This window comes from Nelumbo nucifera, chromosome 3, assembly GCF_055504915.1.
Source record: "Nelumbo nucifera cultivar China Antique chromosome 3, China Antique-T2T, whole genome shotgun sequence".
Classification (NCBI taxonomy): domain Eukaryota; kingdom Viridiplantae; phylum Streptophyta; class Magnoliopsida; order Proteales; family Nelumbonaceae; genus Nelumbo; species Nelumbo nucifera.
The window spans coordinates 12403326-12422682 of NC_142651.1; the positions used below are offsets into that span (position 1 = coordinate 12403326).

General features: G+C 41.1%; 1 protein-coding gene and 2 pseudogenes across 2 annotated transcripts; all 3 read left to right on the forward strand.

Moving 5' to 3' along the window:
- Window positions 1-2050: 2050 nt before the first annotated feature.
- Window positions 2051-6437, forward strand: LOC104596394 (hydroxyproline O-galactosyltransferase GALT6-like). The gene is made up of 7 exons (XM_010257533.3): window positions 2051-3188; window positions 3644-3876; window positions 3967-4257; window positions 4352-4480; window positions 4569-4742; window positions 5698-5805; window positions 5892-6437. Exons 1-7 carry the CDS (start codon window positions 2303-2305, stop codon window positions 6099-6101), a joined length of 2031 nt encoding a protein of 676 aa, XP_010255835.1. The 5' UTR covers window positions 2051-2302; the 3' UTR covers window positions 6102-6437.
- Window positions 6438-12276: 5839 nt separating this feature from the next.
- LOC104596399 (AAA-ATPase ASD, mitochondrial pseudogene) lies at window positions 12277-14652 on the forward strand (annotated as a pseudogene). The gene has a single exon (XR_016083665.1). The product of XR_016083665.1 is annotated as an AAA-ATPase ASD, mitochondrial pseudogene (transcript).
- A 142-nt stretch (window positions 14653-14794) lies between these two features.
- Window positions 14795-18947, forward strand: LOC104596406 (AAA-ATPase ASD, mitochondrial pseudogene; annotated as a pseudogene).
- Window positions 18948-19357: the final 410 nt, after the last annotated feature.

Sequence of the window (19357 nt, forward strand, 5' to 3'; positions counted from 1 at the left end):
GACTGACTTGGGATCTGACGCTTGACAGTCGTACTGCAAACGGCTTCCTGCCACCGCCACCTGCCACCATCGTCACCAGTTGCAGAGACGACCTTGACAAAAGGAGCAGTGGCGGTTCTGACCAGTCAGAAGGAATGACATCCGAACTGGCAGGAACTCAGAAATAATCATGCCCGATCTAACAGAGCTTGGAAGTGAGTGTGCGAGGTGGTTATAAAAGGCTCCTGGCCCTCCAAGAACAAGGTATGCAAACTTTGCGCTATCTGGTTTCATTTTGCCTTTGAAGGATTCTAACTTGAGCTTTAGAGCCTCCACACCGAGTCTCCCCCAGAGCGTTCTCACCCTTTGGTTTCAGATTCCCCGTAGCTCCGTTCAGATGCCAGGTCATCGACAACTAGGACCGGCCGGATTGCGCGCCATCATGTTATATGACTTATTTATTTTTTATTGGTTCACATTTTATAAGGTATATTTATTATTAAAATCTTTAATAATTTAAGAATTCAAAAAATTCAAAATTTTGATGTCATGATACCATTCATACATTATAGATTTTGCCATATTTCAATAGTGCAATCTCAATGGATCAGATTCAGAATGAGTTTTAACTCAACCTTAACAAGACCCAAAACTCGATTAAGGATTACCCGATGTTAGTGTGAGTGTACATTTATCACTTTGATCCGACCCGATGACATCCCTTGCTTGGATACCTGTGCATTGCTTACATTACTCATGCTTGTAGGTGTACTTTTTCATATTCTTCTGACAAGTTGGCATGTTCGGCAAGGAAAGCAAATTCTCTTCTGAAACAAAGGTGGTGGAAAATTATATAAAACCATATGATTAAAACTTTGATTTATAAATGTCAAAGAAACTAATTTAATTAATTAAGCGATTAAAAAAATAATCCTAAGTCCTAACCGACAAAAAAAAAATAGAAGATTAATTTTCAGTTAAAAATATATTTAGAATATTTGTGTGGCGTGGTATGAAGAAGGAAACGCCAAGTCAATAGAAGTTTCTGAAGAGCTCCTTATATTTTGATGTTGGGAAATCGGCCACGCGAAATGCGAATGAAAGCGACGATTGACCTAAAAAACACAGTCAATCTCAATCACCTACGGTACGAAAAAGGGAAGAAATTCAGAATCAGAAGGAAACGAGCCAACTCTGACCATCTGGGTCCCCAAACAAGCTGCCGTTGTTGTTGATTTAAGCCTTGAAATTGACAAAACTGAAAACCCATTCAATTTAAACAAAACAAACGAGGCCGTTAAGACCCCATGACCCCCCAAGTTTATATATTGTTCAACTTAAACGACGAACATACATACCAGCTTTAACTCCATAAGCGAACGAAGGCCACATATTTGACAAAAATTCTCACTCAAACAATTCACCTCCATTTCTGATTTTCCCCCCACCAGGCCACCAACACGAAAGCCAAAAATCTGAAGTAAAAAAAAAAAAAAAAAGAGTCAACTTTACCTAATGTAATTAGTCGGTTCTTATTATAGATGACAGGTGGCATCCAAATAAGAAAACACGTATTCTTCAATTTTCTAAATTGAGAGCAACCGAAGACAAGACATTTCCAAATTCCAACGATACAAATGCTTCCAAATCCAAACCAAGAGTCCATGACTCGGCCCATGAGGTCCCACCCTGGGCCCACCCCATGTATTAATGGCCCATACAACCTCAACGGTCTTCACCATTATTATCTCCTTTGACTAGTTGACTAATTGACGGCGAGTCCATACTCCATAGTGCTGAATCGCTGGTCCCGTAAGGAGTAAGGACGCTTGGATCTAACTTCTTATTGGTATCAACGGTTGTTTATGTGGCCACATTTCCACGCGGGCTTTATCGTACGCCGCCCACCGTCTATCGTACATTCGTATGGTTGTGTTATTGAGAAGAAAACAAGAGAAAAAGAAGAAAAATTATCAACTAATCTTACTAATTACTATTTTTAATTTTCAAATTGTCTAATAAAAATTAAAGAAAAGGAAAATTAAAATTGTGACCTGAAATTAAACGGCTCTCTCCTATCTCTTTCTGGGCGTTTTGAGCTGGTTTGCTGACCTACCTTCTTAACCGATCGAGGGCCGAGGGGGTAGGGTAGACGGTAGAGAGGTAGGGTCTGTAAATAAGAATCGTTTTGATCGAATTCGAATTTTAGACGTTGTTGATCTTGTTCTTCTAATCGGAACTAATCAAAGCAGGTCTAGGGTTCGTTTTTTTTTTTTTTTTTTTTTGTTTCTTCTTTTTTCCGTTAAGAAGAAGAACAGAGGTGATGATGAAGAGAGGCAAATTAGATATGTTTGTGGCTCTCGGTCGACAGAGATCGATTCAGTTGGTGGTTGGTGCAGGGCTTCTGTACATTTTATTGATGAGTATAGAAATCCCATTAGTTTTCAGGAGCGGCTTCGGTGCCGTATCACGGGACGGCTTTAATGGCTTCCTTAACGACGCTTTGCCTCGGCCTCTCAGGCTTGATAGTGAGGAGGACATGGAGGAAAGAGAAGCCCCTGTTCGACCTTCCGAGGTGCCTTTTAAGGTTTTTCAGCGTTCTCTTCAGCCGTCTAAGCAGGTAACGGCTGAGGGACAGGTGCGTGAATACAAGGTTTTGTCAGGTTTGAACTTTCAGGACGGCCCATTCAATACTAGCAGTAAAGATGGGTTCTCTGAGCTTCAAAAATCCGCTAAGGATGCTTGGGACGCTGGGAGGAAGCTCTGGGAAGAGCTTGAGTCCGGGAAGGTTCGGGTCGATGAAGAGTCCAGGGCAGAGAGCAGGTCTGAGTCTTGCATGCCTTCGATTGTGATTTCTGGTTCGGAGTTTCGGGACCAGGGAAACATTATGCTTCTTCCGTGCGGGCTGACTCTGGGGTCACACATAACTGTTGTGGGGAAGCCATATCCAGCACACGCCGAGCAGGACCCCAAGATATCGCTGTTGAAGGATGGGGATCAGTCAGTCATGGTCTCGCAGTTCATGATGGAGTTGCAAGGACTAAAGTCGGTTGATGGGGAAGACCCACCGAGGATCCTGCACTTCAATCCTAGGTTGAAGGGGGACTGGAGTGGCAAGCCTGTCATCGAGCAGAATACTTGTTATAGGATGCAATGGGGATCAGCTCTTAGGTGCGAGGGGTGGAAATCTAACGCTGATGAAGAAACTGGTAACTAGATTTCGACGATCTTTTATGTTTCTGTTCTCTTGCTTTTTGCCAAGTCTCTCTTTTCTGCCTCAAATTGTTATTTGGATTTAAACTACTTGGGAAAATTTTATTTTTTATTTTTTTTTATGTCTTGTTTCATGTTTCTTTTGAATTGCTACAACCCAAATTTGTTCTTATTTACTGAAGAATATGCAGTTCAGTAAATTCAAATTCCATGTGATGTGTTAATTACATAATAAGCATACGTGAACATCTTGAGTTCTTTCCGTTCGTTAGACCATATGTTGATGGCCTTAGTGAGAATAACTTGCTTGGAGGAACCTGTACTTTTCAAGTGTTGCCTCCTATCTACCGCAAGTTTTTGAAAGAGTGTAGCTATGGCAACATGAGTTGAGGGATTTTTCGCTTTTGCCTTCTGCACAGGCCGCCTCTTAAAGAATTAACCCTCTCTGCAGTTGATGGACAGGTAAAATGTGAGAAGTGGCTTCGTGATGATGATAACGGCCTAGAGGAATCAAAGTCATCATGGTGGTTAAACCGGTTAATTGGCCGATCAAAGAAGGTCACGATTGATTGGCCATACCCATTTGCAGAGGGCAAGTTGTTTGTTCTTACACTCAGTGCCGGTTTAGAAGGTTATCATGTCAATGTTGATGGGAGGCATGTTACCTCTTTCCCTTACCGCACCGTGAGTACCTTTTTCAAAACTCTATGTTGGTCTTTATAAACCTGGAAGAATCTGGATTATTTCTTGAATTTTAAATGCTAATGTTGATAGGGTTTCGTTCTCGAGGATGCAACTGGCCTATCTCTGAATGGGGATGTTAATGTACATTCCATAGTTGCTGCTTCCTTACCTACTGCACATCCTAGCTATGCCATGCAGAAGCTTCTCGAGATGTCTACTAAATGGAAGGCTCCACCTCTTCCAGAGGGGCCTGTGGAGCTTTTCATTGGTATCCTTTCTGCAGGCAATCATTTTGCTGAGCGTATGGCTGTGAGGAAATCTTGGATGCAGTCTGAACTGATCAAGTCTTCAAATGTTGTGGCCCGCTTCTTTGTAGCACTGGTAAATGCCGGTCCTTTTAGTGTATACCATTTGTATGAATTCCATTTATCCAGTTTGAAGGCTTTAACTTTTGAAGTTGATTCTTTGGAGGCAGCATGGAAGGAAGAAAGTGAATGCGGAGTTGAAGAAAGAAGCTGAATTCTTTGGTGACATTGTAATAGTGCCTTTCATGGATAGCTATGACCTTGTTGTGTTGAAGACTGTTGCCATCTGCGAATACGGGGTAAGTGGGGGAAGAAATTAAAGCTAAAAGTTTACACCCATTGTGGATTTTGTGGATTACTAATATTTGACACCTCATTTATTCACAGCTTCGCTCGGTATCTGCAAAATACATTATGAAGTGTGATGATGATACATTTGTCAGGGTGGATGCAGTAATCAAAGAAGTGAAAAAAATCCCCAGTGACAGGAGCCTGTATGTGGGAAACATGAATTACTACCACAAGCCCTTGCGATATGGTAAATGGGCAGTGACATATGAGGTATGTATTGGGTTCTTTTGCTACAAAGATTTTATGCCATGTTTGCACTTGGTTTTCCCTTAGTATGGATTGCCAATGGTTTTTCCATGAGTGTTATTTATCTTATCAGCAACAATAAATAGAGAATTAAATCCCCTGTTGCTCTAATGCTTGCCGGTGTGTGTTGGTCATTACTAGACTTTTGGTTCACATGATTCTTGGAGTTGGAAGTTTTTTGTTTTTTTTCTCCGCTGCATATTTTTTACCTTTGACTATTTGTCAGGTTGAGTTTATTTATTTTTCTGCCACATACAGGGAAACAGTTGCTGATTATTGAAATTTGGTTACGTTTACACGTGCATAGATGGGCATATATTTTGCTGAACTGCTTTTTTTTGCACCTAATACAGATACAAAATGTTAATGTTGGTGTGTGGCAAAACAGGAAATAGCTTGGACAACCTACTTTTGTAGTTCACATGTATATTTGTGCTGCATATGCTGCAAATGTTGATTTATTTCTAAAATGATGATTCAGTAAAGGAACTTACGCAAAAAGAAAGGTGGTTGCACTGAATGACTGAGTGAAGCGTAAGGAAAAACATTGCCTGGGCTAATGATAATTGATTTTCTGAAATCATATGCTATGAAGAACAAACTATAGGTAGTCTGATTGGTTGTGCATTGAGATGCATCTCCTTGAAATTACTTTTCATCATGTAACAACATTTAAATCCTTGTTCACAAATCTAAATGGATATATAATCCAGTTCTCCAGGGCTCTACATGCCTTAATCTAAACGGTAGTCTTTTCAAGTTGTGGCCCTTTATATTCTCTCTTGCACTGTTCAAGTTCTTTTTGATAGTTATTGTTTTAAACTTTATTTGTTTCATTTTTAAATTGTGTGGCTTTTTTGGGGGGATAGGAGTATTTTGAGTAGTGTTCACAATTTTGTTCGTTTCTGGTGGATTTCAGGAATGGCCAGAAGAAGATTATCCACCTTATGCAAATGGACCAGGCTACGTTGTGTCATCTGACATTGCAGACTTCATTGTCTCTGAGTTTGAGAAACACAAATTGAGAGTAAGTACCTTAAATTGTTCACCACTGCTTATTTTGCTGTGTGTGTGTGTGTGTAAATGGTGATTAATCAACCATCTGCACTGCAGCTGTTCAAAATGGAAGATGTGAGCATGGGGATGTGGGTGGGGCAGTTCAACAGCTCGAGGACTGTGGAATATCAACACGATTTGAAGTTTTGCCAATTCGGTTGCATCGACGATTACTTAACAGCACATTATCAGTCTCCTAGGCAGATGACCTGCATGTGGAACAAATTGCAACAGCAGGGAAGAGCCTTGTGCTGCAACATGAGATGACCATGTTGATTGTGGAGGTGGCCGGTGATAATGCAAATGGCATAGAAGTCTGCAACAACGTCAATGTTGTTTGATAACAGTGTGGAGAATCCTAGAGGGAAAAACACAGTAAATCAAGTTTTGCAGCCATGGCATTATGTGGGTGTATAGGGATGGGGGCTGTTCATGTGCCCCTTCCAACTCATTCATTATTTTCTTGTTCTTTTTTCCTTTTTGAGGCTGGAGGGTGATGAAGATGGCATGTATTCTCTGTGGGGGCTGCCTCCGAGTTCTGTAACCTATAGTAAAACATTAAAGCAGCAAATGAAAATTAATACCTTTTTCTTGTTTTTTGTATCGAAACCTCTCAACTGAGCAGATGGCTTTAAAGGAAAATCAATTACAGTTCCATCATCCCTTTAAAGCTAAAGTAATGATTTTGGCTAGGTCTTCAAGAAGCCAAAGATATGTTCCTTGGCATTGACTCAGGGCCAGCGATAGCAATGGAGTTGATTAATCTCACAACAACAAGCAACCCTCTGGTGCCTCTTGGGAATGGGATGAATGTGATTTGTTCATTGAGCAGAGATTTTGCTTGCAGGCCCAGAGGGTTTAGATCTGTAGATTGCGGGTGCAACAAAGAGGGTTTAGATTAGACGTTTAGTCGGGTTTATGGACAAAGTAAAACCATGGCCCAACCCAAAGACATGGACCTTAGGCCCGCCGTGGTCCAACAAGGTCAAGGCTCGAATTGGCCAGCCGGCCCGGCCCAAGCTCAACTTAAACAATCCATGACAACTTAGGTTAGGCAGTCAGGCATGGGGGCATCGGTGGCTTGGTGGCTTGAACAGGCCTCGAGGTTATCACCTAATACGACTTGGGATCCCCTCCCGACAAAAACTGTTCCAACACGATCTCAACATATCTGTATCCGCACATCTCACCATTTATTTTTATCTTGAAACATGAAAAAAATGGTTGAATATTTTTTGATGTTGTTAGATAGTTAGGCACCACATTAGGCATCAATAGGTGCCATATAAGCTGAACAATAAGAAAGATATTGGGAAATTATTAAAATGAAGCTTCTCCTATCGATTGGCTTTCAAGACAAATTTTATTTAATAAATATTTTATCAAACAACATTTCAGATTAAATGTCTATATGACAATGAGGTGGCACCTGTTTGAGTTATGGTTGAGCTGGTCTTGCATGCCACGTGGCGGCCTCCGTGGCCATTTCATCTCCTCAGTCATGTTGACACCACATAAGATGGATAAGCACAACCAAGAATATGAGTTTCATATGGATAAGGAAGACAACCCCACCGGGGAAGATGACTTATCCCGAAAACCTCGGTGGATAACCTCATCCCAACAACCCTAGAAACCTCATTCGAATTGGACACGGGTCTTCGGCTATAAATAGGTAACCCCTGCTCAAGGTAAGGGACTTTTGATTCTTCAGCCTTCATATTGTTACTCTACTTTTGCTCAGACCGGCATTGCTCTCAATTGCTCGGCCCGACCACCCATCTCTCACATCACTAACTTGAGTGTTGGAGTGCCTACCTGGGGAACAACTCCTCAGGCCTATGATCTTTTTCTTGGTTTCAGATCTTGGTGTGCGGTTTCATCCTTCCACCTTGGCTTCACCAGTTGGTAAGACTATTTGACTACAACCTCAGTTCGGGACACCTCGGATTGGAAAATATTAGCACCAATTTTCAAATAAATGGCAACAAAACCAAACACCATCATCATGTTGGAACTGTTTTGGTTGGGAGGAGATCCTGACTTGGTTTTTTTCTGGCCTTTTTGCTAATAATTAACATCGATAAATTTTGTAGTCTTAGGAAACTTATTATTTGGTTGTAATGTATAAGAAAAGGCCCTTATCCAGTAATGTTGGTTTCACCCATTTGGACTTAGGATTAGTCTAGACCTGATGACAAAAAACATTGTGCACAAGATTAGGGGTGTCCATAAAAAACCGAAAACCTGAACCAAATCAGAAAATGTGGTTAATTGAACCGATCGGTTCAGTATTTTTGAAAAACCAAATGACATATTCGATTTTTGATTAACCTAAAAAAATCAATGTTTAACCAAACATTAAGGGTATGGGATGAACTACCCTGTTTCAAATCTATTCAGAACAAAACCTTTGGGCGCGTAGCACTCATCCATTGAAAATATCTTCTATAATGTTAAATTTATTGGAAAATATTCTCAATATGCAATTGGATTCTCATACTTGCAGAGGAGGTTGTGAGAGGCAAACCACTAGTTTAGGATTATGTTGCTTAAAGGTTTCGTTCTCGATGTTGTTACTTATAATTGTTTAGTTGATTGTTGTTGCAAGACCTATAGGATTGGCAAGACATTAGAGCTTTTTGGGGGTGTTATTTTTTTGGATTTTGAGAGGGGGGAATGTTGGTTTCCATTGACCAAGAATCCCATGTTCTTTTTTCAGATTTATGTGGGGATCAGCGAAAGTTTATTTTCTTATGTATCACTTACCTGTACCTATCTCCTAGGTGGATAAATAAATTTCCCACCTAGGAGGAAAGTTGCTAACACTTGAATGGGACAAAAATGCCTATTTTAATAATGGATTTTTATGGTTAAAATGTTCATTGCCTTATTTATAGAACATGGGCAAATGCACTTACCCGGATAATGTTTCTCAGGAAAAACTAAACCAGGTAAATGCATTTACTCAGGTAAGTAACTTACCAAAAAAACAAACGGAGCGATGATATGATTTAAGGAGGATGTATCCCTAACTGGGTCACCTACAATTCATATTAAGTATTACAGCAAAACTAATGATATTGAATAGGCCACTGAGATTTAAAAGAGATGAACTTGATGAATCATGGGATACCTACTACCACCTCTTACACCCCTATCATACATGCATTATGTGAAGCTGGAAGAGTTCTTGAGGCACGGGATTTTTTTGTTGAGCTAGTTTAAAGTGGGTCAATTCCTGGAGAATATATGGATTGAGAATGGAATCAAGAATAGTTATAAGCAAGTGATGCTGGTGAAACCAATAATGAAAGGTAGTTAGTTCCATTACAGTAATGGTTAAATCTGGTGTTTGATGGTTTGTTTGGGAATGCTCAACCTTGCTGAAATATGAGAAAATTATCTACTTGCGTAGTTCTCATCAAGTAAGCATTGCCATCATAATTTTCTAGATCCTAATCAATTATTCTAAGCATAGATCCCTAATTATTTATTTATTTTTCATTTAAATGGAATTCACATTTGCCCTTTGTCTACAGGTTGCTCAGCCATCAATTATAAGCTTTGAATATCTGATTTATGCACTTCAATGGAGAACAACAGAGGAGGCGTGGAGCACAATTTGTTTCCTGGTCTGTAGCTTGGTAAGTCCAGTTTAGGTGAATGGTACGATATCTGATATCAAGTTATCAACTAATTAACTATGGTCCTCACTCCTCAGATCGGGTGAAGTGTAAAGTTCCTTTGAATGATTCTCAGAGAAATAGAAGGTTTGTTAAAAACGGAAAAACCTAGAAGTTCCTTTGAGATGTCTTAGGTATCAAACGCAGCTGCCTCAGAGTCTCAGACGCAGGCAATTGTGTGATATCTTATTCTGCCTTGGTTCTTCAGGCCAGACATGGTGCATCCAAGCCCCAAATACATGATGTAATGACAAGAACCAGATGAAACTTCACATCTGACATCCCCCTCTAAACCCCTGTCTGCCCAACTGCAGATGTCAAAGGACGACTTGCATGTAATGGTAGCAAAGGCCTACTCATTGAGATGTCTATCTATGAGGGCTGATGAGAGCATAATGAGTTGAGTTTCTGTGATGTAAGTTTTGTTGATGGGTGAAAGTGAAACCTTAATTTGTCTGTGTCGACAAAGCCCAACCATACACAAACTCGTTGAAAAATTTTCAATGAATCAAGGTGGCACCATAGTCCATATTGATTCCATTGCCACCTCTTTTTTGTTTTCTGTCAACTGCGTTTGTTTTCTGTCAACTGCGTTTGGAAACGATGCAAATGAAGTATAAATCTTAGTTCAGGGTAAATTTGCATTCTGATTCACTTTTGCCCGTGTTTGACAACACTATATTTATGCATTGACAAATGACAGATCAATGCATATTTACATTAATAATAATAAGATATAAAAGCACATCAATAAAAAAGAAGTAAATTTGCATTCAAGTGGGCTTTTGATAAAAAAAAAGCCTATTCTTTATTGGAATTCATATTTGCATCAATAAAAAAGAAGTAAATTTCCAAACACAGCTGTCTTGATTTTTACTTGAAAGATTTTTCTGGAATTAACCAAGTTCGTCTTTATATATAAGCAAATGTTTAAAAAGACAAGTAGATAAAAGTTGAAGAGATAACCCATGTCTTTTCTACACTTTGTCTATAGACAGAGATGCACAAGCAATCCTCCTTTGTATGGTTGAGACTTGAGATTGGGTCGAGGCCCCAATGCCTCCCAAATAAGAGTTCAGATTGGTGCCCCACAGGCGCCATATATGTACATCTCAACGTGCTTTGGCCTGGGGAGATGTTCCCAATACACAATTTGGGATGTACTGTGGGACACCCATGCCAATTCCCCAAATAAATAGGATAATAAAGTCCAGAATTGATGAAAAGTTCTTTTATTTTGTTTTCCATCTACAGTGTACAGTCCAAGAAAGATTGCAACCTCTCTCTCTCTATATATATGTTATTGGCTGGAAAATTGATAAGAGAGATTTGCATACTAGTCAACCAAGAAAAAAAGAAAAACAACAGGCGAATGACAAGAGACTTGCATACTTGCATCAAAGCTTTTCATTAATATATTTGCATTTTCTCTATATTTAAACTCTCAGCTAAAATTCTTCGGTGTCCATCTTAATTACTTTTACATTTGGAAATGGAGTCAACTAGAAGTAGAACAAAAAACCACAATGACAGGTTAACTAAAAATATTTATCCTTTACACAACACATGCTTCTATGTCCTCTACATTCAAGATGTCTCCCATGTTAGAGTCTGGATCTACGATCTACTCCTCACAACACCCACACCCACACAACACGACGACTACTCCTGAGTCCTGTCCTGGTGGACTTATTAGAGCTGCCTTATTCACATAAATGAATTGTTTTATAAAACAGTCGATGACAGTCGGAGACACGGCTCACCTCATGAACTCTTCTTATTAAGGCTGTAACTTGGGCCGGGTTGGCTTGAACCCAACCCTGACCTAATTCGAAAAAGTTGGGTTATGTTGGGTTGGATTGATGCTCGGGTTAGAGTTAGAGTTAGGGTTAGGGTTGAAATTCATGAGCCCAACTTTACTTCGGGTTAAGTTAGGATTGATCTCTTAGGCAACTCAATTCAACCCCAACCCCACTCTATAATGCATGTCATATATAAATATATGTTATATGTAATATATAACATACATTGATTTGTTTAGATGCATGATATTTGTATAGCCCCCACCACATAGTATCATGTATTTCTTTTAAGATAATCACTTCACTTAATCCTAATCAGAAAGATTAAAACCTTAATAACATTATTTTATGTTTTTTGAAAATTTTATTCTTCATTTCCTCTCTTGTTTGCCACTCATAAAAGATGTACGTAAATCATAACTCATAATAAACTATAATCATTTTTAACACTTGTTTTATTGAATTTTGTACCAAAGGCTCAGTTTGGAAGGAGTACAAATACAAATATGTACAGCACAAATATATACAAAATAATGCAAAAAGCAAGGTTTTGCACTCTACATATTTACATTTGTACTCCTTCCAAACTGAGCCAAAAGAATTAAAAACAAAAAACATCAACAAACAAATACCAATAAAACATAAGATTAATATATGTAGTAAAAATTGAATTGAGATCTAAAATCAATAAATTATATGAAGTTTTAAGGAATGGGAAGAAGGTTGGATTAGGCCCAACCTAAAACTGGCTTCATATTGGGTTAGGGTTGGAGGAATTTAATTAAAATTAAAATTAAGATTGAATTAAGGTTAGGATTAGAGTTGGAGGTTTAAAACTTAACTAGAATTGGCCTCAACCCGACCCGACTTGCAGCCCTACCTCTTACGACTAGGGGCCGGGGAGCTCCGTCCCGTCCTCCACCAATGTGATGAATTAGAAGGTGAAAGGCACATCTCTTTTCTTCTTCTGTTGACTCTCGAGCGGCTCAGAAAAGAAAACGAAATTTCTAATTTAATTTAATAAAGTATAAACACCCCCATCCATCATTGATCAATGATCATTTTATAATAATACTTATTCACTTTTTTTCCGCTTTTTGTTTTACCTTTTCTTTCAATCCTTGTTCATTAAGAATCAAATAATACTCATTGACCCACTTGCACTTCATACGCACGCCACATAGGCTCTCTCCCTCTCTCTCTTCTCTCTGCTCTCCATATAAACCCCTCCCCAGACCCCAACCCAAACCAAGCAGTTCCACATCTTCCACGATGGAGCACATCCCTGCGCCGGCGGCCCATCAAAGGCAAGGAAGGATGATGGTGAGCGGGGATATGTGGGCACAATTAGGGTCCGGCATAGCAGGCATAATGTTCATGTATGCCATGTTTCAGCAATACTTTCCTCGGCAGCTTACCGGTTTCATCGGCTTTTACACCAACAAATTGGTGGCCTTCGTCTACCCTTACCTTACTATTTCTTTCGACGAATACAGCGGCGATCGCTTCAAGCGCAACGACGTCTACTCCGCCATCGAGTCCTACCTCACCTTCAATTCCACCATGAGTGCTAAGCGCCTCAAAGCCGACATCGACAAGAACTCTAAGAATTTCGTACTCAGCATGGACGATAACGAGGAGGTCACCGACGAGTTCAACGGGGTTAAGCTTTGGTGGTCTTCCAACAACAGATCCACCCCCACTCAGTCCTTCCCCTTCTATTATGCCCCTTCCGCTTCCGAGAGGCGCTTCTACAAGCTCACCTTCCATCGGCGCCACCGCGACCTCATCACCCGCTCCTACCTCAATCATGTCTTGGACCACGGCAAGGCCGTCCGCCTGCAAAACCGCCAGCGCAAGCTTTTCACCAACAACCCTAGCTCCAATTGGTACGGCTACAAGAGTACGGTTTGGAATCATGTGGTGTTCGAGCATCCGGCGACCTTCGACACGCTGGCGATGGACCCCGTCAAGAAGCAAGATATCATCGACGACCTCCTCACTTTCAGCAAAGGCAAGGATTATTACAAGAAGATTGGCAAGGCATGGAAGCGGGGATATCTACTCTACGGCCCTCCTGGGACCGGCAAGTCCACCATGATCGCCGCCATGGCCAATCTCTTGGATTACGATGTTTACGACGTCGAGCTGACGGCCGTCAAGAACAATACGGAGCTGAGGAAGCTGTTGATCGAGACCAGCAGCAAGTCCATCATTGTGATCGAAGACATCGATTGCTCGCTCGACCTGACGGGACAGAGGAAGAAGAAAAAGGAGGAGGGAGACGACGACGAGAAGGACCGGCTTCCGAAGCCTCTCAAAGAAGAGGCCAGGGAAAAAGACAGCAAAGTTACTCTCTCTGGGCTTCTGAATTTCATCGACGGACTGTGGTCTGCCTGCGGTGGCGAGAGGCTCATCGTCTTTACCACCAACCATGTGGAGAAGCTGGATCCGGCTCTCATAAGGAAAGGTCGGATGGACAAGCACATCCAGTTATCTTATTGTTCGTATGAAGCATTCAAGATTCTGGCCAAGAATTATTTGAACCTGGACTCCCACAGACTGTTCGGCACGATTGGCAGGTTGTTGGAGGAGACCAATATGACCCCCGCCGATGTCGCCGAGTGTTTGATGCCTAAGACTATCGGTGTAGATGCTGACACTACTTGCTTGGAGAATCTGATCAATGCTCTGGAGACTGCCAAGGAAGAAGCCAGGTTGAAGGCGGAAGAAGAAGAAGAAGAGGCCAAAAAGAAAGACGAGGCATCGGCTAAAGAGAAAGACGAGGCATCGGCTAAAGAGAAAGAAGAGTCGTCAATCAAGGAAGAAAATGGAATTGTAGTTCAAGAGAAAGAGAAAGAGAAAGAGACCAACGAAAAAAAGCAGGATTAGAGAATCTCCGCGGCCGGCAGAGAAAAGAGAAAGAGAGAGACCAACGAAAAAAAGCAGGATTAGAGAATCTTCGCCGCCGGCAGAGAAAAGAGAAAGAGAAAGAGACCAAGGAAAAGAAATGGGTAGCTTTGTTTCTTTTTTCTGGTTTTCTCCTTTCTGCATATATAATGTAATGTAATCCTCTGGAGTCTGGAGTTCATCTTCTTGTATGTACTTTTCCTTTTGAAAAGCTTCCCTGCAAGTCTGTCTTTACCCTTCAAATCATTCTCCATTGTCGTCATGGAGATGGGAAAATCGAGACTAGACAAACTGATTTTGGCTTTTCTCTGTTTCGCTTTACCACTTTTTGACAAAATTAGTCGTCGTCGTCGTCATCCTCATCATATGTAAGTTATTCCCTAATAATATCGGATTGGCTCCATGAGTTCTGTTCGGCAATTCTGTTCTGTTCAATTTAACTAGTAAGAAATCAAAAGCATTAATAGATAGAATGCATAACATGTGCCACAAATGATAATCATTAAAATATGAAAAAGAAGGATGAACCTGAGGTTGAGAGAGAGAGAGAGATCCAAATCTAAAGTAACATCAAAAATTTCTTTCAAAATGAAAAAAGACACTTGTGAACTAAAATTTGAGATAGCTGAAAAAGAAGATTAGGGACCAGACCATACCAAACAGCAACACACAATCCCCTTGACGCCCTGAAACAGGGTTGCTAGGAACAAAGTCTTTTAAGGAAAAGAAAAAGCTCTCAACCGTTTGATATATTAAAGTTATGAGGATGGTGTTGGATAGATATGGGCTCACAATCAATGTCGTGGGTATGAATAGTATCAGGGTTGAAAAACTTATGGCTGATTAGAGGATCCAATTTGGATAGACATAGAGGTATGTATCTGAATCCGGTCCAATAAGAATCCAGGAAATATTCCACCGACATATTAGCCAATTAGAATTTGATTCACTCGTATCCAGATATCCGATTCGACTCAAACCTTAATAAATTTGTCTGAAAATAGTATAAATCTGTATTATTTAAAAAGACAAAATATGCTTTATCTGAATCTCAAATTCAAATTAATATTGATGAGGGCAGATTTGGCCCTCCAGTGAAATTGCGACACGTGGCACCTCGTGACAATTAGGCAAATACCCAGGCAATAACTTATCAAGTTGGTGTTCCCCCGGGCACCGGTCTGACTGGCCTGGCGCGACCTGCACACGGCCTACGAGCGGCCTGCACGTGGCCTGGCACGGCCCGCGCGCGACCTGCGCGGCCTGGTCCACCTGCGTGCAACCTGGCGCGGCCTGTCCCAAACGGTTACATCAAATACTAATTCTAAAGAAGTTTAAATAAATTAAACGAGCCACCTTCGAGTTCAAATCAGATTAAACCCAACCCATTTGCAAATTGCAGCCCTAGAAAAATTATGAGTGGTAGTTAATCATGGGGCGGTTTTTATGTTGATGGAACATTTTTAATAAACTAATGCTTAGTTGATTTCTTAAATTGTAGAATTGCGGGCCAGTACTGAGCACACAGACAATATGTAATTGCTGAGGTTCTCCCTTCTCTTTGTCTCTATTCCCACTGCCATTCATTCACTGCTTCTCTGCTTATTTCCCGTGTCTGAAAGACTGAAACAGAGAACTCAAACCTCCATATCTTAGGGAAGAAGAAATAATAGAATCAAAGAAAAGAGAACAATACATACGATGATGCCCACGATGTCTATGGTCATGATGATGGGGTTGGGGGAGATATGGTCAAAAATAGCAAGTGGGCTAACGGGGCTCATGTAGATGTGGGCTATGTTTCGCCGGTACTGCCCGTATCCATATGAGCTCCAAAGCTACACCGAGAGAAGGATACCCACAGACAGATGGATGGGTTTCTGCCGTCCTTACCTCCATATCTCAATCCACGAGTTCACCAAAAATCGCCTTGAGCGTAGCCAAGTCTATGCTGCCGTCGAGGCCTACCTGAGTGCCAACGCGTCTAAGAGCGCAAAGCGGCTCAAGGCCGAGATGGGTAAGGACTAAAGACAGCACCAGCCTCGCGCTCAGCATGGACGACCTTGAGATGAGAGGGTGACGGATGAGTTCCATGGCGCCAATGTTAGATGGGTTTTGTTCACGATTGATTCGGCGCCGAGATGGTCCATGTCTTACGATCCGGCAGAGCCCGAGAGAAGATACTACAGGATGACATTCCACAAGCGTGATCGGGAACTCATCACCGGCTCTTACTTGGCGCATGTGGTGAAGGAGGGGAAGGCGATCAGGGTGAATAATCGGAAAAGGAAGCTCCACACCAATGTCTCTGGCTATGACCGGCCGAGCTACAGGGAGACGAAGTGGAGTCACGTGGATGACCTCCTCAGTTTCAGCAAGAGCAAGGACTACTACGTAAAGATTGTCGATGGCCAATCTCTTGAATTATGATATTTACGACTTCGAGCTCAAAACAGTTAAGGATAACAGGGAGTTGCGGAAGCTATTGATCGAGACGACTAGCACATCTATCATCGCGATGGAGGACATCGATTGCTCCCTCGATCTCACTGGCCAAAGAAAGGAGGCGAGGAAGTCAGCAGACAATGACGACAAAGAGGGAAAGAAGAATTGCTGTCCCATGCGCAAGGAAGAGAGTATCAATAGCAGCCATGTTACTCTTTTGGGACTCCTCAATTTTATCGATGGTCTCTGGTCTGCCTGCGGAGAGGAGCGACTAATCATCTTCACCACCAATCATGTGGAGAAACTGGACCCTGCTCTGATTCGGAGGGGTAGGATGAACATGCACATCGAGATGTCGTACTGCAGCTTTGAGGGATTCAAAGAGCTGGCCAAGAATTATTTGGATGTAGAGTCACATAATCCGTTCGAGAACATTCGGCAACTGATGAGCGAGACCAACATTATGTTGCGCACCCTTTGGAAACGGATATGCAACTCCCTCGAGCAATAACGCCGGAGCGCCGCTCAAAGAGGGCTCAGGATCACAAGATCACTGAAGAAGAAGAATTTGGTTAAAATGTCGAATACATTCCTTATTGGTTTACCTTACTTATATAGGCTCATGGCCGTTACAAGGAAATGATTTGCAATGATTACAATTAGTGATCATAACGGCAATGATTCTCCATTCTCTCATCAATTCTAACGGTCTCTAGTAGTGCCCGTGGCTTTTACGTAAATACCCATGCCAGACCCGTACACGTCAGCAGTAGTAAGGGTAGTAAGCTTTTCATCCCGCTGGATCATTAAGGCTCGTAACACATTACCCAGCTCAGAAAATGCAGAGGCATGCCTACTCAACCTGATTCGAGTTCTTGAGAAGCAAAAGGACCCGCCTATGCCGGAGAAAGGAGGTCAGCAACATAAAGCAAAAGAGAATAACAAATCAGAAAACGAGTTCCCCTTGAACAAAGAACACGGGGTGTAGAACAAAGAGCTATTACTATGTTCTATTAGAAAGCCAGACTCCTTGGCCCTTGGATTGTGTTATCTCCCAATGCTAATGAGTGATGCCTAATGGTGTCCTCCAAGGCCAAGAGTCGAAGGCCCTGTTTGAGAACACTTAAAAGAACTAAGACATGAGACCGCACATCAAGTGGTTCTTAAGTACTTATGGGTGTTTGGTAAAAGAGTGGAGTACTTCTTTGAAAAAGTGACTTTAAATTGGCTTTTTTTTTAAGTATTTCTTGAAAAAGTACTTCTCCAAAAAAATAGGACGAATCAGTCACTGATAAATTTCTATAATGCCTAAAATACCCCCATGCCCAAAAATCACTGTTCATTATCGTCTTCCCTGACTAGTCCCCACTCCCCAATCTGACGCTTCGCGGCTTCAACTTCGTCATCTTCCTTCTGCCCCTCTCTTCCTTGCTCTGTCCCTTCATCTACCTCACCTCCCTGTTGACCAACTCTGCCATTGGAAACCTTTCTTCTTTCTTTTCTTCTAGTCGTCAAATCTTGGCCCCTCATTGTAAGTTCCTCTCCCAATGAAGGCCAATCAATCTAGCTTTGGATTCATGTTTACCTGTTTACTTTGTATGAATTGTAAAGCCCCTTTTGGATTTGGGTCTCTGAGTTTCAACGGTTTAAATGATCTTGCAATCTGCTTCTGCTAGCTGGGTTGTCTCACGTCTTGTTTGGGTTTCGCCTTTTGTTTATCCTCGCAAGATTGATAGAATTGGGGTTAGGAGTGGAGGTGAAAATGTAAGGAATTCCCAGTTAATTGGGTGTTGTGGGAAAAAATTATTTCTTGGAATTGTCACCAGTAAGGTTTCTCGAAGAAGATGGATTTGTAGAGCATGTATGCTTCCTTCGACCGATGGGTGAAATCCGAATCTGAGCATTGAGTTTTGCAATTCAGCAAGGCAGGATGCAAAAGTCTTGGTTGCTAAGCGATTTGCAGATGAATTGGACCATGAAGAACTTGCTCCAGAGCATATTCAAATGGCGTCGAGTTTTACTAGCTTCCAGGAAGATCTTGTGGTTGATAAACTCAGGACTCAGCTAGGAGTAATCCACCCCATTCCCTCTCCTCCAATCAACAGGAATGTGGTGGGTCTTTTTGTCTTCTTTTTCTTTGTTGGGATTGCCTTTGATAAGCTACGGACATCAAGGAAGAGAAATAAACAGAACCTTGATGCTCGGACTGGTATTTGAACACAGGTGCCTAGCCTACAAGCTTTTCTTTGTTCCTCGAGAAGGATTTACAAAGAAAAGAGTATGTGGAATGGGTGAACATTGGGTTGCGTCAGCTTGGAGACTTGTTCTCTGTCGTCTTCCCCTATTATGATTAGTTATTTATTTATTTATTATTATTATTATTAGTGGTAGTAGTATTAGTATTATTATTATTATTATAATTGTTGTTGTATTATTATTATTTATAATTATTATTTTTATTATTATGGTTATGATTATTTTATTATTATTATTTGGATCCACATAGCAACCCGTGTGGACTGCAGTAGAAATGTATATTATAAGTTTACAACATGTAAAAACCATTGTATATATGTATAAATGAAATGAGAGTTAAAATTGTCATTTGAATCAATATAAGCATTTATGGGGAAAGTAGTTTACCAAACATTTCCACCCAATAAATGCTTAAAAGCATAAT